Here is a 27,817-nt window from a genome sequence, read left to right on the forward strand (position 1 = left end):
AGTTCAGTTCTAGTTCAGTTCTAGTTCAGTTCTAGTTCAGTTCTAGTTCAGTTCTAGTTCAGTTCTAGTTCAGTTCTAGTTCAGTTCTAGTTCAGTTCTAGTTCAGTTCTAGTTCAGTTCTAGTTCAGTTCTAGTTCAGTTCTAGTTCAGTTCTAGTTCAGTTCTAGTTCAGTTCTAGTTCAGTTCTAGTTCAGTTCTAGTTCAGTTCTAGTTCAGTTCTAGTTCAGTTCTAGTTCAGTTCTAGTTCAGTTCTAGTTCAGTTCTAGTTCAGTTCTAGTTCAGTTCTAGTTCAGTTCTAGTTCAGTTCTAGTTCAGTTCTAGTTCAGTTCTAGTTCAGTTCTAGTTCAGTTCTAGTTCAGTTCTAGTTCAGTTCTAGTTCAGTTCAGTTCAGTTAAAAAAAAATTGATGTCGATACATTAAAATCTTAAATTTTAAAATAAGATATTACAAAAGTCTCAATATCTATCTAGGTTTACTCAAAAGCGTGTTGTATTTTCTATATTTCTATTTTCATTTTCTGAATATTAATTTATTTTTTCTCAGTTTCAATTGGTATTTTTTCAGCACTCTTTTGGATTTTTCAATTTAAATTTTTTCCTAAATATTACTTACATACTTAGTTTGCTTTTCTGAATTTTTAATTTGCTATATTTTTGTTTGTATTTCCTCAATTTTATAGATGTGTTATCTTAAAATGTAATAAACACCTTATTTTTGGAACCATTATAAATAATTTTCACTGATCTGTGTATGTACCTCAAACAGGATTTCCATAATCTATTAATAACTAAACAAAAATATACAATTAAATAAATAATTTAAATAAAAAATACAAATAAATTGAATTGTACAAATGACAATACTATAAAAAATATTCACAAATTTAAGAGCATACATATGTATATATATTTACTGAAAATATGTTACAAACATACATTCCAATATATTTCGGACATTATAAACATTAACATTAAGTGTAATAAATTTTAAAATATGCAATTATTTTGAATAATATAACAAGTATTTTTGTGCGATAGAGACAGTGTAGAGTATAAAGTAACGGTGCCCAAGAGAGTGATGCTACTAAACTGTCTACAATAATAAAATTACATTTATACATATGTAAATTTATCTGTACATAAATGTACTACATATGTATGTATAAATTGTAAATATTTAACAAATCATGCATAAATATATTTTTGGAGATAAAAATTATAATATAGCTTAGTATATTAGTGTTTGTAATACAGTTACTATGAAATACTAATACTACTAAATTATGAAAATTTACTCCACACTTCGCTGCCCAGTTACATAGTTTTTATATAAATAACAGAAACCAATAAGAAATAATCCCCTTAGCTTCAACTGGTTATTAGCTATAATTTATCAAAATAGAAAACAAAAACCATGAACATAAAATGTAACATAAATATTTTTTCAAGCGATTAAAATTAAGACCGAGGCCACGCAATAAGTGGAGAGTTTGAGCGGCAATTGGCTTATTAGCGTCATTTCTAAGCGGGTAGTTCTAAAAATGCCATTGTCAAGAGAGGCTGTTTATCCAATTTACGGAAAAATAAAAATAATCTAAAATACATATGTATGCATATACATAAAGCATTGCAACTTGTTTTATTTCATCATACTCTTCTATGTTTTCTTCTATTTAAATAACCTTTTCATATATTCCGTATTATTAACTTAGTATGCAAACGTAATATGCCAATTTTCACTAACTTTACAGTTAACACAAAAAACTTTCTAAAATAAATGCTTTGTTTTAAATATTTTTTAAATCTGTAAAAAAAACAATTTTTACATATTTTGTATGATATACATATAATGATAAATAAACACAGTTTAGAAGGTGTGTGTTGGCGACTAATAAGTTCTTATTTGGGGCTAAGTACATTATTTTATATTTTTAGTGGAGTTAACACATTTTCTTATAAAATTTCTTCTTTATTTTTTCTATTTTTCTATTCTATAAGATTTAAAAACTCACTAAAGTTTCTCTCAAAAGGCAATGGAGCACAACCAGTAATCGAGATGATAAAAAATTTCAAAATTATCCAATTTTACTTATATTAACCTAAAAATGCGGGATTCGCAATAGATGGCATATCTTTTGTTTTGTATAACTTTTGTTTTTAATAACTTAATGTCATTTTGAAGGATACATATCTATCACTAATGCAAACTTATTTATTGAACAATTTACTGTAAACAACAAAGTTTTTTTGCTTCGAAAATGTCGAATTTTGTGCCAATAAATTAATGAAGTAAAGTTTTGCTTTACCGCTGGAGCACACCGAAGCTTATGATGAATATGATTCATAGGTTCAGAATTGGAGGCATTACTCTACGAAGATTGTTGTAAAACTCAACAAGAGCTTGCAAAATCATTGGGAGCTATTAGGTACTACATTTTTTTCATTATGACACCCGAAGCGTAAAATATCGTATGTTAAGAATTGCTAACTTAATCGACACCAAATCCAAATATCCATGGTGCCAAGGTAATGCTCGGTATTTAGTGAGAGCAAAAGGGTCATATTTATTATGAGCTGCTGAAATCTGGCCAGACCACGACTTACCGAACGCAACTGATTCCTTTGAAGAGCATTGGACGAAAAACACCCAAAATATGCGGCCAGACATGAAACCATCAAGACAGATCTCGGCCACATGTTGCAATACCTATCAAAAATTATTTAGAATGAAGTGGTTGGGAAGTTTGCCTCATCCGCTTTATAGTCCCGATCATGCCCCGTCCGCTTAGTATTTGTTTCGATCGATCCAGAATGCTCTCTCTGAGATACGTGGATCCGAAATTGACTTGAATCGTTCTTGTCCTCAAAAGATGAGCTGTTGTTTTGTCTCAAAATCAAGAATGCCTAATGGCTAACAATGGCTAATATTTTTAATAAATTTAAATTGTACAAATATTTTAAAATAAAAGCTAAAAATTTGAAAAAAATCCCGCATTTTCTAGTTATATACCCCATTTATATTATTGGTTAAAATTTAATTATAACTGTTACATGCCACAATATAACAACAAGAATTATAAATATTATTTAAAAAAACAATATATTTTTACTTATTCTAACGTGTTTTATTAAAATCTAAATTTTCAGAAAAAGAGAGCTTACATGTTTACTCACTAAGCTAACTATATGTACTATAGTCTATATGCATAAAAGTGTTAGTGTGTTTTTGCAGTTTAAAAAATTGTATTTATTATGACACTAAAACAGAAATTGAATTTATTTTTTTTTTAATTTGCAACTTTTTTTTTGAATATGTGTATTTCTGTAATTTTATGTTGTTATTTCGCGTATTAATTTAGCTTAAAGCTTAGTACTCTGTTTATAATTTCGTGCGAAATGCTGTAAAACAACATTTGGATTCTGTTTGGATTGAAATATTTGCAAATTTTTAACAATATTATAGTCACAGTAACTATTTACATGATTGTGGTAACCATATTATGGTTAATTTACGATTCACATGATTGAATCAACCATATATATGGTTACAGTAAACTAGTATATGTTTGTGACAACCATTTATATTTTGAAGAACTTACCATATTATGGATATTATAATCTGAAAACAACATATGATAAAATTATTCATCATAAATATGGTTGTCACAAACATATATTTGTTTACTGTAACCATATACATATTTATATGGTTGATACAATCATGTGAATCGTAAATTAAAAATATTATGGTTACCAACAGCTGATCATGTACGCCTATTGATAGACCACTGACACACAAGCGGTCAATAATATATTTACATTTATTTCAATTAAAAATAGGCACTGAAAATTACTTAAAATTTTATATTGAATTTTTTTTTATATCAATCTTTCAGCAAAGCTTTTATTTTATATGTATGAAGCTTTCAGAAAACATGTTTTTTTTTGCCCATGTAAAAGAAGCAATAAAATCGCGAAATAGACAACATTTGTTGCATATAAAATTTTACGCATGAAAAAAATCAAAATGTTTCAGAAATATGAACAGAGTACTAGGCTTTAAGCGTTAAAGTGTAAACTTGTAAATATTTAACTATTTTATTTGTATTTGTCAGTTGTTTAATGTATGTATGCTCTTCACAATGTCTGTCTGACTGTTCGTCCGTCCGTCCGTCCACCAGTTCACTTGTCAGTCTGTGTGTATGTTTATTTTTTATTTAATATATTTATTTACATATGTTTTGAATTATTTGTTTTATTTTATTCAGAAATATGTTGTTATTTTATTAAATAAATACTCAGAATATAAACAAACTGTGTATTAACCATTTTTGAAACACAATCGTCTGAGAAAAACATAATTTTAAAAACCGTTAAACTAACTAAGAGGTGTTTATTTCGCACTATAACTAATATCGAGCTTAGGCTGTAAAATTAGAAATGCTTTTATGGTTTTAACATTGGTCCTTAATGGTTTAATATTGTTGAAACTCATAAATTGTCAACACTTTAACAACACTTCATGTGAATGTTCATTTAGCTGCTCTTTTGAACTGAACAGTGCATTTAGTTTTTATGTTGTTGTAATTTAATATTTTATTTAGCAATGCACTTCTTTTTTATATTTAAAGTTTTTAAAATTAAATAGAAATAAATTTCATATAGACTTAAATCACACGACTTAATTTTGGCAATCGGTCTATAATTAGTAATTGCTCTCATATAAGGCCTTCTTCCGTAAATCATTCACGAAAATAAATTATTGAAATGGTCGGACTTGACCGACTATACTTTCTTACTTGGTTTTCTATAGAAAATTTATGGATAACATGAATTTTCTATAAAAAATAATTAATTATTTTTCTCCAAAGATTTAATAATAACTTTAATTTTCTAAAAAAAAAAAATAACAAAAATTACACACTACAGTTTGTGTCGGCAAGAACCCTACCAATTGTAGTAAGGAAATGTATGAAAAGATAAAATCACTGTTTATTGTTTGAATGTATTAATAACAAATTGAATATTTGTCATTACTCTTTGAATGCTTGTAAGGCATTGATATATTTATTAAAATTAAAACCTTAAGAACTAAATACTAAAATCTAACAACTAATCTAGAATACATGCGTACGTGATTATACGCATGCGATTTATCTATTATCCTTATCAATGCGTGTGGTAAACATACACACGATTGATAAGAATATTTCACTTAACCATAGGTGTGAAATGATAAGCGTCTTATTTATCATCTACACACAAGAGATACATGCAACATTCTATCTTTCACATATAAGGGTTGTTTTTATATTTTACCCATTATACGCATGTGTAACATAAATCATATTATTAAAATATAAAATAGTTTAATAAATGCCATGTTCAAGTAATTTGAATATTGTTGTTATTTTGTTTATTGTTGGTATTTTCTTTTTGCAAATAAAGCTTGAGTGTCTGTAATTCTCAATCACTCTATGGTTTTATTTGTATAATATCCTTAGTTTTTCTAAAGCCTTTTGGGAAAAGGTTTCCTGATGATCTGGCCTAAGAAACCAGTGAAATGCGCTTAGGAACTAGCTTATCCCCCAACAATAAATTTCTGTGAATTTATCAATAAAATTGGGAATTTAGCATAAAAACTATTTTACTAAAAAATTAAAGTTAATTTGTAGATTTCAATAAACTTTGTATCGAAAACATGAATTTCATATTTAGATAAATTAAATTTTCTAAAAACCTTAGAGATAATTTTAATTTTTCCAAAAAAATTATCAGTATAATAAACGCTTTTATTTTCTACAGGAAATTTATCGATAATTTCGGTTTTCTTGTTTGTATTAAAAATTAAAATAATCCATAAATTTTAAATAGGTATCTGAATTTTATAAAAGCGCAACCTTAAATTTTTTATGATCTGGGGAAATCAAAAAGTTACTCAAACTGTGAACTCTTAACATAATGAAGTTAACGATAGAGCCAAGAGCAAAATAATTTCCGCAAAACAATGATTTTATAAAAAGTTTATATTTACAGCAAGGTTTTTATACAATATTTAATTAACAAATATAAGGCATACAATTTTAACGTTAATGTTTTTGTAAGATAGAAGAAGATAATATATGAAAAATATAATCAGAATTAAAAGAGCTTAAATTACTTGATTTTAAAAAAGTTTTGAAATTTTTTTTAATTTGTATTGTCTATGTTCATGCCTTAGTATTTTAGATATAGGTGAAATACAGTTGTAGTCGTCAGCTTTCCTTATGTCTCATTAATAATATTTTTCTGATTTTCAATAGTAATCGAACCAGAATAATAACAGATATATTGTGGCACAGATCATATTTGTAAGTTATTTAGTATCTTCAGAAAATTTATTTCAACAGATAGATGGATATCCTATATATACTCCGCTATCTATAAGGATACAGAATATATTCATATATGGGGGATTTCATGTCAAGTGAACCAACTTTTGAAATCGATGTCTTCCGATCGAGATGAAATTTGCAGGTTACTTCTATTTGACAGTAATTCAGGCACAATTTTTCAACAAGATCGGCCGTGAACCCTCTGAGTTATTTTTTTTAATTTATTTTTTCGAAATATTGAAGAAATAGCTATCTAAACTAAAAAAAACACCTGCTTGGCCAAAATATCAAATTTTGATAGTGAATTCTCCACCGATCTTGTTGAAAAATTATGTCAAATTTAATACCGATCGGAAGATACCGAATGAGAACCATATATAATATTAACACTTACGGTAAAAGCCATAAAATGTTTAATTTTTGTATTAAAATATTAAATAATTTTAATTATTTGTTTAATTAATTTTATACCAAAATTATCTGGCAATAGTAGTGCTTTAAGAGCTTTTACACTCATTTTATTTTTGAACCAATAAATATGCCATTAAGCATATAGAGAGCATTGGAAATAATGTTGAAAAACTTAAGCATCACCCTGTATATATCCAGTAAAATTAATTATTTTACTTTTATTTGCAATTTATTTTTATCATATCCAATATTTATGCGCATAAAAACAACAACGGAAGTATATAAATCACTTGAATTTTTTTTATCTGGTATTAGCTGTGGTAAAAACCATATTGATTATTTGTATTCCAACATAAATTCAGAGAAAATTTATAAAATATGCAAAAAAATACAATTAAAATTATTTGCTAAAACGATAAATTTCAGTTTTAAGGAAAAGTATTTACAGAGCCAGAAGCTACATTTTTGGTTTAATATATTTATCAGTACATATAAAACTTCTAATTCATTAAAACCGTAAATAGTTTATGTGTCTATAATTCCATCTATATAATTCAAATTTATTTAACTAACAGTAAACATTAACACATTTCTATTTAAATAACACAAGCTTACAAAAAAAAAAATTAAATGAAACATATATGACCTTTATGTCACAATCATAGAGAAATACACATAGAGTGGAATTTAGCAAAAGCAAAAAAATACGTAGTTTTTTTTACTAATACATTCTCACCACTTAGGTTTTTGACAATTAAGTTAGGTCTTTGACAAGAGAGTTTCCGATCTATATGTATTTATCTATGATCACAATATTAAAAAAAAAACTTGTTTTTCACATAAACGCATACATAACATTTCGGGGTTTTGAAAGCTCATAAAAACTATTCGTTTAAGGTATCGTAATAATTTTTGAAATTTTGAAAGATATGTTATGTTTTGAATGAGTAGGAAACAAAATAATTATAAAAAATTCAAAAAAAATTGACTATTCTTACAAAATCCAAAATTTTCTCTCAACTTATATTTGGAAATATTAATTTTCTTAACAAATATCTCAAAAGTTTGACTTAAATAATTTTATAAAACTGTAATAAAAATTTGACTATTCTTGCAAAATCTGTAATACTTATTAATGTTTTTTGGAGATATTCTTTTTCTTAATAAATATCTCAAAAGTTTGGCTTCCTGGATTTTTTTTAAAATATTTTTCAGATGTTCGATGGCCAATAATAAACCATAACTTTAGCTTAATATGCAAATAGGCAAAGTACAGTTTTTATGAAAATTGAGATTTTTGTACAAAACGTTAGAATAATACTATGTGGTATGTGAAAGCGCTAAGTCAATTTTGTGTTATACAAACCTATTGCTAAATTATGATCTCAGTCAAATGGAATTTTGTACAACTATGTTATTAAATATAAATTAGCCTTAAACTTCTTTTAATTATTTGTTTATTCATTAAATTGCAATCAAAATAAGTAAGAAAGTATGGTCGGTCAAGCCCGACCATATAATACCTTACACTAAGTAAAAGAGCAATGTTTAAAGATGAAATGTACACTTATAGTTTTAAGAAAAATTTCAATTTATTTTTAAAACATTAAGTAAAGTCCATCAGTGGTTTATATATGTATAATTTTCCCAATAATACCACTTACCTTTAATATATTTGAAAAATATAACATTTGTCCATAAATAAAAAAAAATATGTGGATATCATAAACCGTTAAGAAGATATACCCAAATCATAAGTCACTAAAAATTATTTTATTTTTGATTTTCCATGGAAAAAAAATGTAGACTTTTACTTGGATAGGAAAAATATTATGCGAAAAAATATATTTGGATTGTATGGGCAGTGGGCGTGGTCGATTTTGATAAAATTTTATTTTTTTCTTAATATAGTCCATATAATTCTCGGTGCCAAATTTCAATGCTCTACGACCATTCCTTATAATTTTTACACAAAAATGTATTGCATTTGGATTGCATGGGCGGTATACGGTGGGCGTGGCCGATTTTATTGAAAATCGGCATACTTTCTTCTTTTGTTTCAGAAAATATATTTACCAAATTTCTAGACTTTTACTTGGATAGGAAAAATTTTATGCGAAAAAATAGATTTGGATTGTATGGGTCGATTTTGATAAGATTTTATTTTTTTCTTAGTCTGGTCCATATAATTCTCAGTGCCGAATTTCAGCGCTCTACGAAAAAAAATTCTCAAAATTCAGGTTTTCGAGAAAATTATTTTCGGTTTTAGTTTTTGATATATATTTACTTTGTGTTAATTTACTTGTTTATAAAAATAATTTCTTAATCACATTTGCATTGCGTTTTAATTTCTGATGTAATTTATAAAATATTTGTTGAATTGTTAATAAAATTTGATTAGAAAACATGCACAATAGTTTTTGAATTTGCTTTTATTACGATTTTCTATAGCTTTAAAAAACTTAGAAAATATCAAAGTTCGATGGATATAAACCAATTTTGTAAAATGTAATATTTTGTTTTTTTTTTTTTTTTGTGTTTTAACATATTTATTTATTAATGACCGTAATTTCAACAAATAGATATCTACCAGTGCTTAGTTACTTATGTAGTAAAAATATTTGGTAATTTTCCCCCGTAGATATTGATTTGAAATTAATGTCAAGTTGCCTTTTAGGTAAATTTACTGGCTCTTTTACAACGTATATATCCATTTGTTGAAATTACGGGCATAAAAATTAAATAGAAAATAACCGATTTTTATTGTTAATTTTACTAATTAGTAGAGAACAAATTAAATTAAATTATTAAAGTTATAATATCAGTTAAAATAATATGTACTAGATATTTGATTTTTTTCGCTTTAGTGCTTATTCTTTTATGTAATGTTCATAAAATTTTGGAAATATATAATTACTGCAATTACTACATACTAAAAAGAAGCTTTTAACCTGTTAAATAATTTTGTAACAAAAATTCCTCAACTGCCTCTCGAAACTAGAAAAAACACAAAGGAAAGTATTAATTGGAGAACATTCACCTAGATGTAGTTCCGAATGTGACAAATCCCTGCAATAATTATTGAATAAAACCTAGTTCGTGGATTTTTTAATGAAAATAATTATACAAATTAAATTTTAGCTTGTAAATTGACAAGATTTAAAATACCTTGACAATCAGACTCATTCGAGGCTGTATGTCAATCCAAGTGGCAATGCCAAACATTAACAAAGCCATGAATCTATCAGATTGTGGACTTCAACTACATTTAAGCTTCTTATAATTTCAAATATGAATATTTGTACAAACATATTTTGTATGTATTTGTGTTGGCTAATGCATTGAGTATAATATTTTAAATAACATATAGTGGTATGCATGTGAGTATGTATAAATATGATGTACATTTCAGTGCTTTAAATACAAGTGGAAAATATGCAGATTATTGGTTTAATTTAAAATATTTTATGATAAAAAAATAAGAGAACAAAAATCATTTTGTATTGCATAATACTAGTAGCAAGTATAACCTATAACCAAGACGACAATATTGCAAATTATTAATAACAGATTCATGATCATGAATGGAAATTTTGCTTTTACCATGGGTATAAATAGATTAAACATTTTAAATGAAATTTTCATTGTCAGTCATGTCATCGGAGGAGATAGATTTAAAATATTATATTTGTTGCAAAAATATATTAACTGTTTTGAGTTATAAATATTTATAAAGTAATTAATGTGCTATGTATAGAAGTTCTAAGGCTCAATAATATGAGGGTGTTATTTATAGCCACACCGCAATACTGGGCTTTTAAATAGCTCCATTTAAGGCTCATTTCGGAAAATCACTTTATATCCACATACAATTCAACATATACAAGAAAGAAATTACGCGTCTAAATTTCATGACATTTGTTTTACAATATTTATATGTATTCGAAATAGCTATGAACAGTATTTTCCCTATGTTACATTCGTTACATTTCTGCACTCTATTAGATATATACTAATAGAGTGCAGAAATGTAACAGATAATTTTGTCCCCAGATATAAAAGGTCCTAGAAATCTAAAATTACACAATCCAAAGAAGCAATCTAAAACTAAATACCAGAATATAAGTCTTTAAGATATAATTTTAACAAAATTATGACCAAAACTAGAATTTTCTGGAAATCCGCGAATTTTAAATTGGTCGCAGTGCTGATAGTCGAATTTTATGAAAATCTTAACACGCTCTTATAAATCCGGTTATCCTACAGACCCAGAAAATTTTCCGTGAAAAAATCACAAACAATTTTAACTGTTAAATTTTAAAAATTAAGTAATTTATTTAAGCAATAACTTTTTAAGTTTAATTTCTAAAACATAGTATTAATTAGCTGTACCTAAAATTTTTTATTCTCCATCTTTTAACGATTCTGCAGTTATTATCGAAGTTTTCGTTCCTTGAGAATTCAACCCTATTATGAATTCAAAATCCGCGGGAATTTTCCCTTTTCCCAATTTTTCTATTCACATTGCATGTTGAAAATGGGAAAAAAAACTCCTGTAGATTTTTTATTCATAACACTCTGCTACAAAATGACACTTTTTGTCAGAACTTGAAAATCCACCTAATGGAGTTTGTAGGCCTAGGTGAGGACATACTAAAACCGTTTTCAAAGATTTTGAAACACCCTCAAAATTTTGAGTTATTTTGAAAAAACTGTTTTAGGGTAGGTCGTAGTACTTTAGTACGGCTAACTCACACATTCTTAGACCGATTTAAAAATTTTAAACAATTAAAGTTAGGTAAAGAATTCAGCCTTCATAAAATGTATGTATAAAATCTATATTCCTAGAAACTGTGTAAGTTTTTATAAATATTTTCGCTTTCTTTTTTTCGTAATTTTTCAAATTCAACAATAGTTATTTTAATTTTTTTCTATGAAAACCTATTTTTCTTTGCAAAGGTTTTTAAAGACAATTTTATATAGACAAAAATGACAAAATTATTAAAATCGGTTTATTCTTGCAAAAATTTACCTTGTAAATTAAAAATTGTACAAAAATTATTTTTTTTGTATAGTTGTTTGTTTTTTTTATTCATATGGGCTGGGGGAGAAAATACTAAAAAAGGTGTTAATGAAAAGTTGAATAACTTTTACAATTTTCATCCGATTTGGTTTGTTAAGAACTAAATTTCCTTAATACGTTAGTATACATTTTTATAAGCTTCCATATCAAAATAATCAATGAAAAGCGACTAAAATCAAAAAAGTTGTTTTTCTTTTAGATATTCTTAACAAAAACAATACTTATGACTTACGAATGTATCAAAGAATGCACGTCATATTAAAGCGCATTCAGTTTTCTTTCCAACCCCATTTAAAAATTTAAAGTCGGGCATAGACTGACTGAGTTACAAATCGATAAGTTGACGAACATTACTGAAAACGGTTTTTTCAGAATAACTTCTGAATTTGAGGGTGTTTCCGAAATTTTTTGACACAATTTCTAATGTACTCAGCAAGCCTTATAACCCACGCTATGTCGTTTTCCAAGTTTTTTTCCATCGTAGCACCGTGTAATTGGTCTATTTGTATTACGAATTATCTGTTGTTTACATGAATCTCATGTTTAAAAAAAAAAATTTTAAAAAAATGCAAATTTAACCAGTATAATTTATACAAATTTCTTACATTTAAAAATATTTCATTTTATGAAGCTTTTAAACATTAACAACATTTTCACAAAATTTTTATTGAAAATTTAACACAGCATATGATAGAGATTGTGTTTATAACAAAAATAATCTAAAGGTAGGGTCACACATGACAAATATTTTATGAAAAAGACGTAACCACTAAATAAAATACATTTGAATTCTTTTATTTATTTCAAAAACTTATTTTACTTAGGATGATTCAAAACAAAAAATTTAGTTTTATTTTATTCCATGCTGTTTGATCTTACAAAACACTTGTAAGAGTGAACACGTCAAACCAATTTGTGCTAAAAAAAGTGGTTACGCTTTTTTGAGCAAATATTTGCCGTGTGTGACCCTACCTTAAGAGCAGTCAACTTTTGAAACATAAAAATAAGTTCTTTTTCACCTTTTTATAACAAACGCAAACATTTAGAAGAATTTAAAAAAATCCATCCGGTTTTAAATACAATACTATTTTAGTGATAGCAATACCTTCATGTTGAGATTTTACCCTACTTCTAGCAATACACAGTGGGGGAATTCCAAAAAAAAATTTAAATAAATCTGTAATTTCTAAACCGATAGTAAAATTTTAATAAAAAATTCAATAGTTATAGTTCAGTTTAAGTAACGTACCTCAAGTATATGACAAATTAACCATGGTGCAACATTTTATATACATGGAATCAACTAGAAGATTAAAACCGTTAAATTTGTATGTTCAGTTCTCACTTAGTGTTTACTACAATTGAAGACAATTTGTTTAAATTTATGAAATTTTTTTGTATATTTAAGTATCTATGGTTAAATGAAATACAAGAACTATTTTAATTGGATTTTTTTCAGTATTTAATTTTTAAAACTTTTTGAAAATATTGATACTCTAAACGTTTTCCGATTCTGCTAAAAATTTTATCATTTGAGACTTTAAAATGGACCTTGAGAGCATCGAAATTGGCAAAAGTGTAAAATAATTGTCACACTAATGCATATACAGTAAACATTAACTACCCTTGTATAACGAATGTATAAATTATTTTGTGGTCGTTATAACGAATGTTGAAGAAAAAGAAAACAAATTTAAAAAATTCGTTCAGTCAAGAATGGGTCAAAAAATCTTTTATTTTTGATTTCTTGATCAAATGAAAAAACACATTCCAGTTAATTGAATTGCAAGAAAAATGGTAGATTAGCCGCTGTTTTCCTAACAAAGTGTTCCTGCAAATTATATTCATTCCAATAATGGATATATTTTCAAATGTTGAATAACTTTTAAAACAGCAAAAAATCCCAATGAAGGTTTTATTAACACTTGGTAATGCTCAAGGGCAACCTACCGAAGATAAATTAATAAAAACTACATTAGATGGACACATTTTGGACGATAGTCAAGCCTCCTTATTCAAAAAACAAATCTCGATATAACAAATAGACCTGACAACATAGCATTCGTTATACCGGGATTTGGCTGTTCACATGTTTATGTTTACAGCTTGGCATTGCTTCACTATAATTATATGTATGAATATCTATGCGTGTCATGCAGCTGTACTAGTACTATTGTTGATGGCTCCCATGGCCAAAAACCTATATATGTACATAGATGCATGAGTATTTACATATTTTGATGCATATGTGCTATTATGTATGAACCTACTTAATGATATACATATACATAAATACTTTCCTATGTAAGTAGTCTGTATATATGTTGAATCGAAATAGTAATACTCGTAAAATATTGAATATACTTTACAAAGTTCAATCATCCATAGACCAACTGTTGTACACTTAAAACTCACACTTTAATGATTACATACATATCATTACCTGAAATGCAAAAGGGCGTAACAACCACAAAATGGTTGTACCAAATGAGTTTTGGTACAGCGCATCAATTTACACGTCTTCCCAAATTTTTAGCTTAAAACTAAATTTTATTATGTTTTTTATCTCTCTTGTAAAATTTAAAAAACCGTTTTGCATTTTAGGTGACGATATATATCATGCATATATATATATATATATGCATGAGATATATCGTATATTTTCAGTCACGTATACAACAATTTTACAACAATATGTGTAGAGAATTCATTAAGACATTTTATGTAACGAATTTACTCCTTCAGTTTTATACTTTAAACATGTATTCCACAGTACTCTCATCTTGCTTTCAAAGTTGTAGAAGACTCATTTATTACCAAAAATATGGATAAATGTAGAGTTACGTGAAATTAGAAAAAAAAATATTGTCAAAGAATTTGTTCTACTATTCCGAAAGTACGTTTATGCCTACCCTCGTACTACGCATATGTATAGTAGATCAATTTAAAGTAAGCATAATTTTTAATGCTACAGCATTTGTATGTGTGCTACTACTACGATTCCTAGTGAGTTTAGAAATGTGTACATAAAACCATAAATTGTTTGAAAATTTTTTTTTATATCACTATTATAATGATTACAATCAATATTAAGTACATGCGTAAAGTGTAAAGCTAGCAAAACCCCTATCAACGATAAAAGTACTTCTTCTACAAAATTATTTTGTTTTTAATTTTTTTAGGGAATTTTTAGTTTACACATCAAAATTCCCAGAGTATTCAAACATGCATTGACATGCATTCATTGTATGCAAATGCATGCCAAAAAATTAAAAAAAAAAATTATCGATAATTTATTTAGAAAAATGCTTTTTTCATTTACTAACACTATGTATCAAACACTATTGAGAGAAAACATGGCTGTGTTGGCAAATTGTTATTGCACAATGGGAACAAATTAAGTAATGGAATATAAATTTTAGTGTTTAAGGAGTTCAGTAACTAATTTGTTTAAATTTTCTAATTTTGTTCCGTCATAAAATATATATTTTTATTTCCAACACACTAACCCATAGTAATTTGCAGTACATAGTTGATGATGATGACGATGGTTTTGTTGAATACATTGTATGTCTGGATTTGTGTGTCTTTCTAAAATTTTACAATGCATGTCATTTCACAAATTTATTTCTTTCAAATGCAGATACGAATAACAGAAGCATAATACAAAATCATACAAAACATCAATAATAATAGCAGTAAATAATAATAACAAGTAAGAGATTCGGCTGTGCCGAATTTTGTATACCCCCCATCAATATGTGAGTTACATACATCATTTTCTGATATAGAGGTCATATGGTAGAAAGATTTAGGTTCATATAAAACTTGTTTATGTCCAATTTCATCATGATATGAATAATTCTGAATGTTCAAGTCATTTTCTCTCCTTGTATTAGGACTAAGGACAGAGTATTTAGAACTAATTTGTGGACATTTCTGTCAGGATTGCATAAGCAACATATTTATGACTGCTCAAACAGTATTCCGGAGCGCTAGGTGAAATCATAGCTCGATATTTTCAACAATTTGGTTTTACGACCAATATTTCGATATGTTACAAACGGAATGACAAAATCAATATACCCCACATCTATTTGATGATGGGTATAAAAACACCATGCTGCAGTCATATGTACACATGGACAAATTTATATATACAATTGTTTATAAAGGCTTTAGAAAGTTGTCCATAGATTTTCAAAGCATTTTATAAATTTAAAACTGTTTCGAAGTGTGTACTCTTCGAAAACTAAAACCAAGACTTTTAGTTGCTCTCCTTGTATGAATATATGGACATTTTTAAATTAAGTTCTTTGCCTCACTTTTGGACCAAACTAAAAGTTTTTTATTCATAAATAAATTATAAATTGTTTATAAATTTTAAAGAATTTTTCATATTGCTACATAATAAGGAAAACAAAATAAAAAAACATTGCGATGAAAGTAAATTTCTGTGTTTGAGAATTAAGAAATTCTAAAGGACTTATATTGGCGATTTTATTTTAAAATCGCATTTTTTTCGTAAATGAGTATTTGAAACTATAGAAAGGACATGAGCTCCTGAAAATTGTGGTCAGAAAATAAATTAAGCTATGACATTTTTACAAAAAAAAGCTTGAGTGTCTGTAATTATCATTTACTCTATAGTCTTATATGGGAAAAGGTTTCCTGATGTTCTGGCCTAAGCAACCAGTGAAATGCGCATTGGAACTATCTTATCCCTTAAAAATAAATGTCAATGTATTTAACAATTCTTACTAAAAAATCCTTTTCGTTTTGTTAAACTAAAGGTATACATATAATAGTCGATTTAATTATTTCTTAAAATATTTCTGTACAAAGCTATTATAAGAATAATGCTAAAAAGGTAAGAAATCCTTTACGTAGAACATATATTTATGGTTTTTCGAATCGTAAAAAATGTCATTAAACATCCATTAACATTAGAGTATTTTATCATCTTCAAAAAATGCAATAAATTTTGAGCATGGTTTCTTATTTTGTAGCAGAAAAACATAAAAAAAAATTTTAAAGAAAATTTAAAAAATTTTTGAACAACATAAAAATAAAAATGAAATATTTTTTTTAAGCCTCATCGATTTTATTTGATATAGAAAAATATTGAAAATATCATACTATTTAAGAAAATATTTATAAATGTTATTAAAGGTATTCATAGACGGAAATACTGAGTATTAATATTTGCCAAAAATTCAAGTATCATAATACAATTTCATTGTCTAAACAAAATTTGTATTAGATTATCAAAAACTACGAATGATTTTTTTGATTCAAAATTTGTTTTTTTAACTAATTCAAAAACTTTTTATTTTCATATATATCATATATATCGGGATATAAGGCAAACAAAAATGTCAAGAAAATATAAAATAAATACAAAGCTTGCTGAAAAATATCAATCAACAAAGAAATAAAATATTTGCAATACTTCTTCGTGTAAACAATAAATGTCTTTTCGAAACGATTTTTTGAAATACCGAATGATTTCAATAATATTTTAAATTTGAAAAGTGTTAATACTCAGCCGTCTATAAATACCTTAATTGAAATTAATCTTGTAACTTTTTTCTGCTATTCCAAAAATATTAAAATACTAAGTTATTTCACTGTAACAATTTTAATATTTTCAAAAAAATCAATATATTTCTAAAAGTAGAGATCACATAAAGAATATGTCTAATATAACATTCATGTTTTGACCTTGTTTGAAAAATAAGGACGAACAAATTTTTTATATTGATTTTATAAAATTGTTTGAAAACTGTATGGCCATCTATTTTTCAATGTGTATAAATAAAAATATATATACATATATGCCAAATAATATTAAATATGTAGTAATATTAATGATGATTATAAGCATAAATTTAAAACTTACATAACTCCATATTTATATATATATGCATTAGGTTTCCCCAAAAAAAAAAAATTTAAATCTATTTGATTTTAAGATACAATTTTAAAATTCTTATTTGTCTTAAGTAAAGATTATCAATATTAAGGCTTTCATTTAAGTCCGAAACATACAAAATTGGTTTAGCTCCTTACAAACGGCGCTATCTTATTATATATATACATATATGAATATATGTATATATGTGTTTATCGCATAATCTACAAACATTTGTTTAATTTTAAGTCACAAAATAACACAAGTGGATCATAAATTTCTGAAAAGATTTATCAAAAACAATGAAATAATCAATAATTTTTGTAAATATTAAAAATTAAAGGAATTTTGGTGAAATATTTGAAACTTAATTTATTTTCTTATATTAATGAATGCATCGGTTAATTAGCACACATTAGAATTGAGTTTGTTTGAAGTAAACTATTTGTATTAATTGATAGATTAAACAAAATTTGAAAGTTTAAATGAAATTTATGAAAGGTCTGTTATACTTTGCTGAAATTTAAACAGTTATGTTTTTAATAAAATTAGTACAAAATTCTAAAACTTAGTTATAGTATTTATATGTCCAATATCTTTTATCAAGCGGGACATGGAAGAGTGTAGTTGTAATAAATGATTTTCATACTAATTTTATAAAACTGCTGGCCATTTTTTTAATGATATGGATTGGTAGTAACATTCGTATCGTATGTTTTGAGAATACATATTTATTACATGAGTATACTTATTATAATCACAACATATTAATCATACGCATACATGCTTAGTCAACTTGAGATTTTAATGTAAAATCTTAGAATAAATAAGTAAAAATTTCGTATTTCGTTTTTGATGTTCTAAACTAAAACAACAGAAAAAGTGAAAAGATTTGAGGAGGTCTATAACAAAACGTAATAATTACACTTCAAATTGTTTTTCGATAAATTCATAAGTTTAATTTAATTCTGTGGGATATACATATACTGGAAATTTTTCATTTTGGTTTGAACCATTGGATTCAGTAAAAATATGTAACTAAAACCTTTAAAAGTGAAATTATTGCATTTTTTCAGGTATATCATGCAGAGGTTTAAAAAAAATACATTTAAAAAAATTAAAAAGACTGAGGAATTTAAGCTGAGTAAAAGAAATATAAAAATTACAGAAATTCCATAAAGCTCCAAAAAAATATTGGATTCAGTAAAAATATGTAACTAAAACCTTTAAAAGTGAAATTATTGCATTTTTTCAGGTATATCATGCAGAGGTTTAAAAAAAATACATTTAAAAAAATTAAAAAGACTGAGGAATTTAAGCTGAGTAAAAGAAATATAAAAATTACAGAAATTCCATAAAGCTCCAAAAAAATATTTTTAAGTAAAATAAGACTTTTCAGAATATTTTTCGATTAAGAATTAATTTTCATATAAAGGTTAAAATCTTGGCATATCTTAAAGTATAAAAATCATTGTAAAATGTATAAAGATAAAAGAGACTTGTTTACAACTATTAAATGGCAATTGTTGTGAGATTTATAGTGAGAGAGAATAAAAAACAAAGAGCTCAAACATAATCATACTCAACAAATAAATACGTCAAAAGCTCATACCAAGTCACAAAAAACAACTTAAAATATTTATAGTATTTAATGTGAAGGGAATATCAAATATTATAATATGAGATGTAGGGCAAATGAAGAACCAGTTTTTTCCGTCGTATATACCCAGTATAATTATCAATTCATTAAAAAATTTCATAGGTGCAACCACTCAAAAAATACTTTATTTGGTAAAACTTTTAATATATAACATACAACACACTAAAATGTTTTTATAATTTTTTGAATGAATTTTAGGTATGTAATATGACCAATTACTGCTTATATGACCTTTTACTACAACATAGTAGCTTTCTTGATTTCAGAGATAACAAGGGATTGCGCATCTAACCCAATTTTCTGTTATGGATTTCTCATTTATTGTATAAAAATTATATAAACATAATTTAAACATCTATAACTGATAAAAAGAAAACTGAAGTGATTTTTTTTTACTTTAAACTTTAATATTACTTTTTAGACTATAGACTGTTTCGTATACATATACATATATTCATTAGGCTGGGTCGATTTGTATGGACGATCAAAAAGTAAAAAATCGTATTGCAGAAGCGCAATCTACGGAAAATTCTAAGAAAGCTTCCTCTAGAAACCATAGGTCTAAAATCAAATCATATCTTGCGCATTTCGTGTTTTATCCAATAAAAAAACTATTAAAACAAAAAATAAATACTGAAGTATCATTGGATAAAAGACGAAATGCGCAAGATAGGATTTGATTTGACACCTATGGTTTCTTGGGGAAAATTTCTTAGAATTGTCCGTGGAATGCGTTTCTGCTATATAATTTTTCGTGAAAAAAATCGACCCACCCTATTCATATTCATATTAAAAATAGCCTTAAATTATTTAATTTTTAATATTATTTGAGCATAAAACATAAATAGTTACATATATTAAATGCATGATGAGTATTTAGTTTTTTATTAATTAAATTATTTACATACCTCTCTCATCCATGGTGTCACCCTCATAGGTACGGTGGGTATAAACATCGCTACCGGTGGTAAATTCATCTTTAAAATGATACTTGTGCATATTGGTGCTTGAACTACTGCAAGTTTTTTGAATTTGTGAATTTATACAGTGAGATTTAAGTGCAGAGAGAAAAAAAGGTGAGTAAATTGTGAGACACATACAAAATATTCAAAGAAACATAAAAGTACTTAAACGATACATACATATGTATATTATTGTAATATATTTTAATAATTTTAAGGTAATATTATAAATTCAGATATGTACTTATTAGGTGCAAAGGTGCGTATACGTATTATTTGCTTAATTCACAACAATTTAAATCCTGTATCTTGTATTAAATACACTTTTTGTTTATTTGTTAGTGAACGCACAGTGTATATTGTATGAATGTTTTTGAAAGAGTAGTATGTATAACAAGTAGTCCGACTCTCAATTTTTTTTAAATTACTCTCTCACATATACGGGTACTATGTGAGCTCAGAGAAATGTAAAAAAATTTATAGCTGTAAACCAATACAACTTTTTAAAAACATATAAAATAAAAGTGTATAAGTGTATTTAATTTTTGTATGAAAATTTCCAACAACAAGCTTACAGTATTGTATTTGAATACAATAATACACTCGATACAAGGTTTCAATGGGCTTTGTGAATTAAGCAATTGTTATACAGTGGTGGTCAAAACATATGCAACCAGAAACAGAATTTTACAAAAGTGGTTTAAACTAGTTTAAGATGTAAACAAAAATATTCATTTGCTTATAATATTTTTTAATTTATGCTTTAAAAATAAGAATATGAAATTTAATTCAGAATTGTTTGCATTGAAAAGAAAAAAAAATTAAAAAACTACGTTTGGGTTGATATTTCATTGGTCAAAACATATGCAACTAATTGCTTTTAAAACATTTCTGTCTATAAAACTTAATATTTCGTGGCAAATCCTATATTTTCAATGACGGCCTTACATCGGCAAGGCAGTGAAGCTATCAAATTGGTAATAAAATTTGCAGGAATAGCGTTCCAAGCATCTACCAATCCTTGAAACATAATATCTGAATTAGTGCAATTTTCGGGGTCGATTCTTTGATTAACGATTTCCCAAATATTCTCAATGGGATTTAAATCTAGTAATTGTGGTGGCCATTCCATTACCGAAACTCTTTCTTGTGCTAACCACGATTTAACAACATGTGAAGAGTGCTTGGGGTCGTTATCGTGCTGAATAACTCATCGAAGAGGCATATTATCCTCAGAATTTGGAAGCATTACTCTTTCCAAGATGTCTCTATAGATAAATCCATCCATTATTTCATTAATTTAGAGCGATGGGACAACTCCAGCAACAGAAAAACTGCCCCCATACCATTACGTTGCATCCTCCATGTTTCAGTGTCTTTTTACAGTATCGTGCTTGAAGCCGCGTGTTAAGTGGTCGTCTTACGTAACACATGAAATCACTTCCGATTTAAATTCGGATTCGTCGCTAAATAGGACAGTCGTCCATTTGTTTTCTGACCAATTTAAATACTCCATAGCTAACTTCAAACGTTTCTTTTGATTACGTTTTGATATAAGCGGTTTTTGCGCGTAGGGAAAACGTCGGTGAAGCATGTAGGATGCAACGTAATGGTATGGGGGTTGTTTTTCTGCTGCTGGAGTTGTCCCATCGCTCTAAATTAATGAAATAATGGATGGATTTATCTATAGAGATATCTTGGAAAGAGTAATGCTTCCAAATTCTGAGGATAATATGCCTCTTCGATGAGTTATTCAGCACGATAACGACCCCAAGCATTCTTCACATGTTGTTAAATCGTGGTTAGCACAAGAAAGAGTTTCGGTAATGGAATGGCCACCACAATTACTAGATTTAAATCCCATTGAGAACATTTGGGAAATCGTTAATCAAAGAATCGACCCCGAAAATTGCACTAATTCAGATATTATGTTTCAAGGATTGGTAGATGCTTGGAACGCTATTCCTGCAAATTTTATTACCAATTTGATAGCTTCACTGCCTTGCCGATGTAAGGCCGTCATTGAAAATATAGGATTTGCCACGAAATATTAAGTTTTATAGACAGAAATGTTTTAAAAGCAATTAGTTGCATATGTTTTGACCAATGAAATATCAACCCATACGTAGTTTTTTATTTTTTTTTCTTTTCAATGCAAAAAATTCTGAATTAAATTTCATATTCTTATTTTTAAAGCATTAATTAAAAAATATTATAAGCAAATGAATATTTTTGTTTACATCTTAAACTAGTTTAAACCACTTTTGTAAAATTCTGTTGCTGGTTGCATATGTTTTGACCACCACTGTATATACAGTTAAAATTAATTACACAGCACAACAAAATGGAGGTTCTTTTGTTAATTTTCTGAAACAAAAATAGTTGATCCTTATATATATGTGCATCTACGTCATTAGTCTTTCCCTACCAGCTCCACTTTTCTAGTTTTAGCTACAAACCTAAAAACATACTTTCTGAATTATTAATCTCCAGAAAAGTCTCTTTTGGTAGAGTCACAATATAGAATATGTCATGATATCTAATTGCTATTAAAAGGATGTTAAAATTCTTGTGTTTTTGTTTAGTACTTCAAAATTTGTTTATGTAAATGTTCTGAAATCAAAATAACTAATCCTTATATATATTATGTAAACTGTATCATAAATAAAATAATGGTTAAGAAGAAAAGACGTTATAAAAATAATCCAGACAGGTTTTGTGTTGTTTGTGGTAATTATATCCTTGCTCAATATTATTGACTCTGTAAAATAAATTTTGTAAAACTATTTTATTTTATGTGAAGTGAAACATTTTTGGTTCTATTTAGAACATGTAGAAAATTATATAAAATGTGATATTGATTTCTAAATATTTCAGCAGCCTTTTAATGTTGGAATAATTTCTGTATACATTGAAAAATGGGTTATAAAAATTGCCTTTTTCAAAGTTTTAAGGACTAACCTAAAAATACATTATTTTTAACATCCTTCTAATACAAGTTATATATCCTGATATACTTCCCAACGTGATTCTACTCAGTAGAGATTTTTATATAGATTAATAATCCAGAAAATATTTTACGGTTTGCAACGTAGTTCGTGAAATATTAAGAGAATAATACAAAAAATAGTGTAAATTATGCAAATAATAAATGTCACTATATCTTTGAAACTAGAGCTGCTTGAAGCCATAGTAATCAGTAGAAGTCTTGAAAATGTTGGTGTATTGCCCTCTGTTATTATAAAATAGTAATGCATAATAATAATTAGCGACAAGTAGTGATTGTGCTTTTTTCATCCAATAATTTCTTCAGTTTAATAAAACAAATCTTGAACATTTTTAATTTAATTTTATTTATTGCAAAACTTGATTTACACCTTATATTGTTTACTCGTTAAACTCATTAATAATTACTCACGCTTCACTGCAGGTTACTTTAAAATGTCATTTGCAACATTATATTTCCGGTATTTAAAATAGTTCATAGATTTATTGTTGAGTTATTAAAAATTCATATTTAATTTTTGGATTAAATTTGATGAGTCACGCTAAAATGCGAATCGAAAAACACAAAAGCAATTTATAAGGAAATATTTACATGTATGTATGTAAACAATACGTACACTCTAAAAAATGCATGTAAATCTACTACTATAAAGTAAGTAAGTTTTCATGTAAACTTACACAATATGCGTAAATTTAAGCACAATATGTTTATCAAAATCAATTACATACTTTTTTCAGCAAAAATACAAACAAAATGTTTTATTTTAAATTTTTATAATATAATAAGCATTTATATTTAAAATTACATACATTGTGCATAAATTGAAGTTTTACACATAAAGTGTGTAAAGTAATTCAAACGTTTAATATACAAATTGTCAAAATTTTATTTCTAAAAAAAACAAAAATCATTTATTATAAAAAAAATATTTGAATTTACACACAACATGTATTTTTACCCTAATTATAGAAGGAGAAAAGTTTCCTACTATTCATGTAGGAAATTTACATGAAAATTTATTTATTAGAGTGTAGTCATATTTATGAATCTATCAATAGATTATAAGGTAGAAAAGGCACTAATCGCCACTTTTTAAATTATTTTTTTTTATACTAAAATATACTAAATATTAATCATTCTAATGATTTTTAGTCATTATAATATTTTCATATTGTTTTCATTTTATATTATCTGGAGAATTTATCCCAAAAGACAAAAAACTTCATTCATCAGATAATTTTGGAAAACCACTACCAAATATGTAAACGAAAAACAAAATAAAGTCAAGGAAAACAAGTAATAGTGCTATATTCGGCTGTACCGAATCTTATACAACGTTCAACAAGTATACTTTATAATAAATGTTAAAAACAATTTGGTTAAAAAAAAATTATAAAAAGAAACATGGTGAAAATAAATTTGTATAGGTAAAAAAAAAATTGATAAAAAACAAGCGTAACACAGCCTTCCTATTATTGTTTTTTATTAAACACTTAAGTGACAATTGCCTTCACGCTTGATTACATGGGATGTATAAAGTATCCATTTGACTTTTATCTGCACTACAAAGAGCATATATGTGTCGACTGACCCAAAATATATAAATTGGAGTCAGCCAAGTGATCAGACATTAGTGACAATTACTGGGTATAAGGAATACATTGACTAATTGCTTCACTATGTGTGCTATGTAAGTACATGTGTGTACATTCTACATACAGCAATGACTTTGGTATAAGCAACAAAACTACGAATACCTCGATTTGTTGACCTATATCTCAATTAGTAAGTCATGTAAATAAACAATATTAATATAAATTCGGACAGACAATCGGTAAATTTCGGATAAAATATTTGTCATGTACATAGACAATATTCATATCGAATTATAAACCCATAGACGAACTCGAAAATGAGTTCGTTTGTTTTGTGTGGTGCAAACTAAAATCTCAAAAATTACGAAAAAAAATCTGTTCCTTTTTGTGGGTGACATTCGCATAGCTTTAAACACTGTACGAAACGCTAAATGATTAAGATGAAATTGGGTTGAATGCGTAAAACTAACAGTTTTGAGAACCATTAATTCAAGCACAATATATAATTACGAAACATAGTATGAAATGCTGGGAATTTGGTAGAAAAAGCTTATGACAACTAATCACATTTGCAAAACAATAAATAACAATACTCAATGTGTCAATTGCAAAAAATAAAGATACGTTGTTTTATTGAAATAATAAATACTGACCTTATATTTTTCTGATGTTTTGGTTTATAAATGCAATTAACAGTTATCATATGAGCGGCAATTATTATTATCTGAACAAGGATTGGTATATCTTGAGGTTTGACAAGATATACCAATCAATACTATTTGTATTTCTAGATAAACATAACGAATGATATGTGACCATAAAATTTTAGAAGGGACCTTACATTATGGTTTGAAAATTCGGATGAGTAATGAGCCAAGTTCGAGAAATATTTTCACCAAAACATTTGTCTTAAAAATAATTTGAATCTTTGTTGAAGGGTATATAAGATTCGCCATAGCCAAGTATAGCTCTCTTATTTGTTTATAAGTTAAAATTGTTTATTTTAATTCCTCACCCTACATTTCGGTTCGACTCACACTGTTTGTTCGTTTCACTAAATTACATTATGAAATCAGATTAGTTTAGTAATCCCAAAAGTCAAGTACAAGTAAGTATACACTCACATATGTGGCAAATTAATGTAAGTATGAGTTTCAACATAAAATCATATATTATGCAAACATACTTACACATATGTGTGTATCTACCAGAGACTTATAATAATTTAAAACAAGTAAGAAAGTATGGTCGGTCAAGCCCGACCATATAATACCCTACACTAAGTAAAAGAGCAAAAAAAAAATTTCTTTTAAAATTTAAATAATTTATATTTTTGAGTGATTTTCGGAAGTGGGCCTTATATGGGGGCTATGACCAATTATGGACCGATCACCATGAAATTAGGTCGTGTGATTTATGTGTATATTAAAGTAAACTATGTTGAATTTTGTGTGTTTACCAACATTTTTAAGCGATTTATGCACGTTAAAGTGATTTTCGGAAGCGGGTCTATATGGGAGCTATGACTAAATATGGACCGATCGTAACAAAATTTGGTGACATGAATTTTGTGTATATAAAACTTATTTGGAGCGGAATTTGTGGAGATACATATATAAATTAAACATTTATGACCGATAAAGTCCAATTTCGGGAGGACATTTGTATGGGGGCTAGGTGAAATAATGGACCGATTTCAGCCAGTTTCAATAGGCTTGGTCCTTGAGCCGAAAAAATAATATGTATCAAATTTCATCGAAATATCTTCAAAATTGCGACCTGTACTCTGCGCACAAGGTTTACATGGACAGCCAGCCAGCCAGCCAGCCAGCCAGCCAGCCAACCAGACGGACGGACGGACGGACATCGCTTAATCGACTCAGAAAGTGATTCTAAGTCGATCGGTATACTTTAAGGTGGGTGTTAGACTAATATTTTTGGGCGTTACAAACATCTGCACAAACGCATAATACCCTCCCCACTATGGTGGTGTAGGGTATAAATAGAAAAAAACCTAAAGTTTACGTAACGGACGTTTTATTCTTAGTATTATTTTCTATTTAATTCATTTTATATATTTTTAAATGTTAAAACTCGTATCTATAGATTTTAATGTCAGAGTAGAAATGTAGGAGTATTGATTTACACATATATAAATTCTATTTAGATATGCAGTAAACTACTTAAGTACTAACAAACATATAGTCATCTAAAATGCAAAAGAACGCAACTAAAATTTTAATAATTTTACAAAAAAAAAAAAATCAAGAAGAATTGTATTAATGTTTTTAAAAATTCATTGTTTAATTAGTAGTACTTAAAAAATTTTCACTTAATACTTATTTTTTTAACTATATTTTTAACTATTTATTTAAAATTATTGCAACGCTTTGGCGTTTTAGGTGACGATATATTTAAAGTAAAAACTTATGTATATTTGCATATATATTTACCCATATTGTTTTTATATATGTCAATCTGCGGATATTGTGGTTTAAAATACAAATATATATATATATACATACATACAGTATCGGCCAAAACTTATTTTTTCCAATTCCAAACAACAAATGCTGTATAAAATAAAAATTCTCTGTATTAACAACGAAATTTAATTTCAATATTTCTTATTATTAAAAATTTGAACAAAAAGTAAAAATACATACTAATATTTTGTTGCATAATCGAAACTGACGTACATCATAGAACCAATAAGATTCTCTATTTTTATCACTTAATAGATGAATATCCCTCATGTATAGGTTGATACAATTTGTTTGGTTCTCGATGTGCAAATTCCCGATTTACTTTG

The 27,817-nt window shown here is 26.9% G+C and overlaps 1 protein-coding gene across 1 annotated transcript in view; it reads right to left on the bottom strand.

Moving 5' to 3' along the window:
- Gfrl (Glial cell line-derived neurotrophic family receptor-like) overlaps nt 1-27,817 on the bottom strand; it is a 290,881-nt gene that overhangs the window by 69,548 nt on the left and 193,516 nt on the right. Inside the window, exon 7 of the mRNA XM_065502246.1 lies at nt 20,350-20,456. Within this exon, the coding sequence (XP_065358318.1) occupies nt 20,350-20,456 (107 nt within the window). The remainder of the gene's footprint in view (nt 1-20,349; nt 20,457-27,817) is intronic.

This window comes from Calliphora vicina, chromosome 1 (assembly GCF_958450345.1).
Source record: "Calliphora vicina chromosome 1, idCalVici1.1, whole genome shotgun sequence".
NCBI classification, from domain to species: Eukaryota; Metazoa; Arthropoda; class Insecta; order Diptera; family Calliphoridae; genus Calliphora; species Calliphora vicina.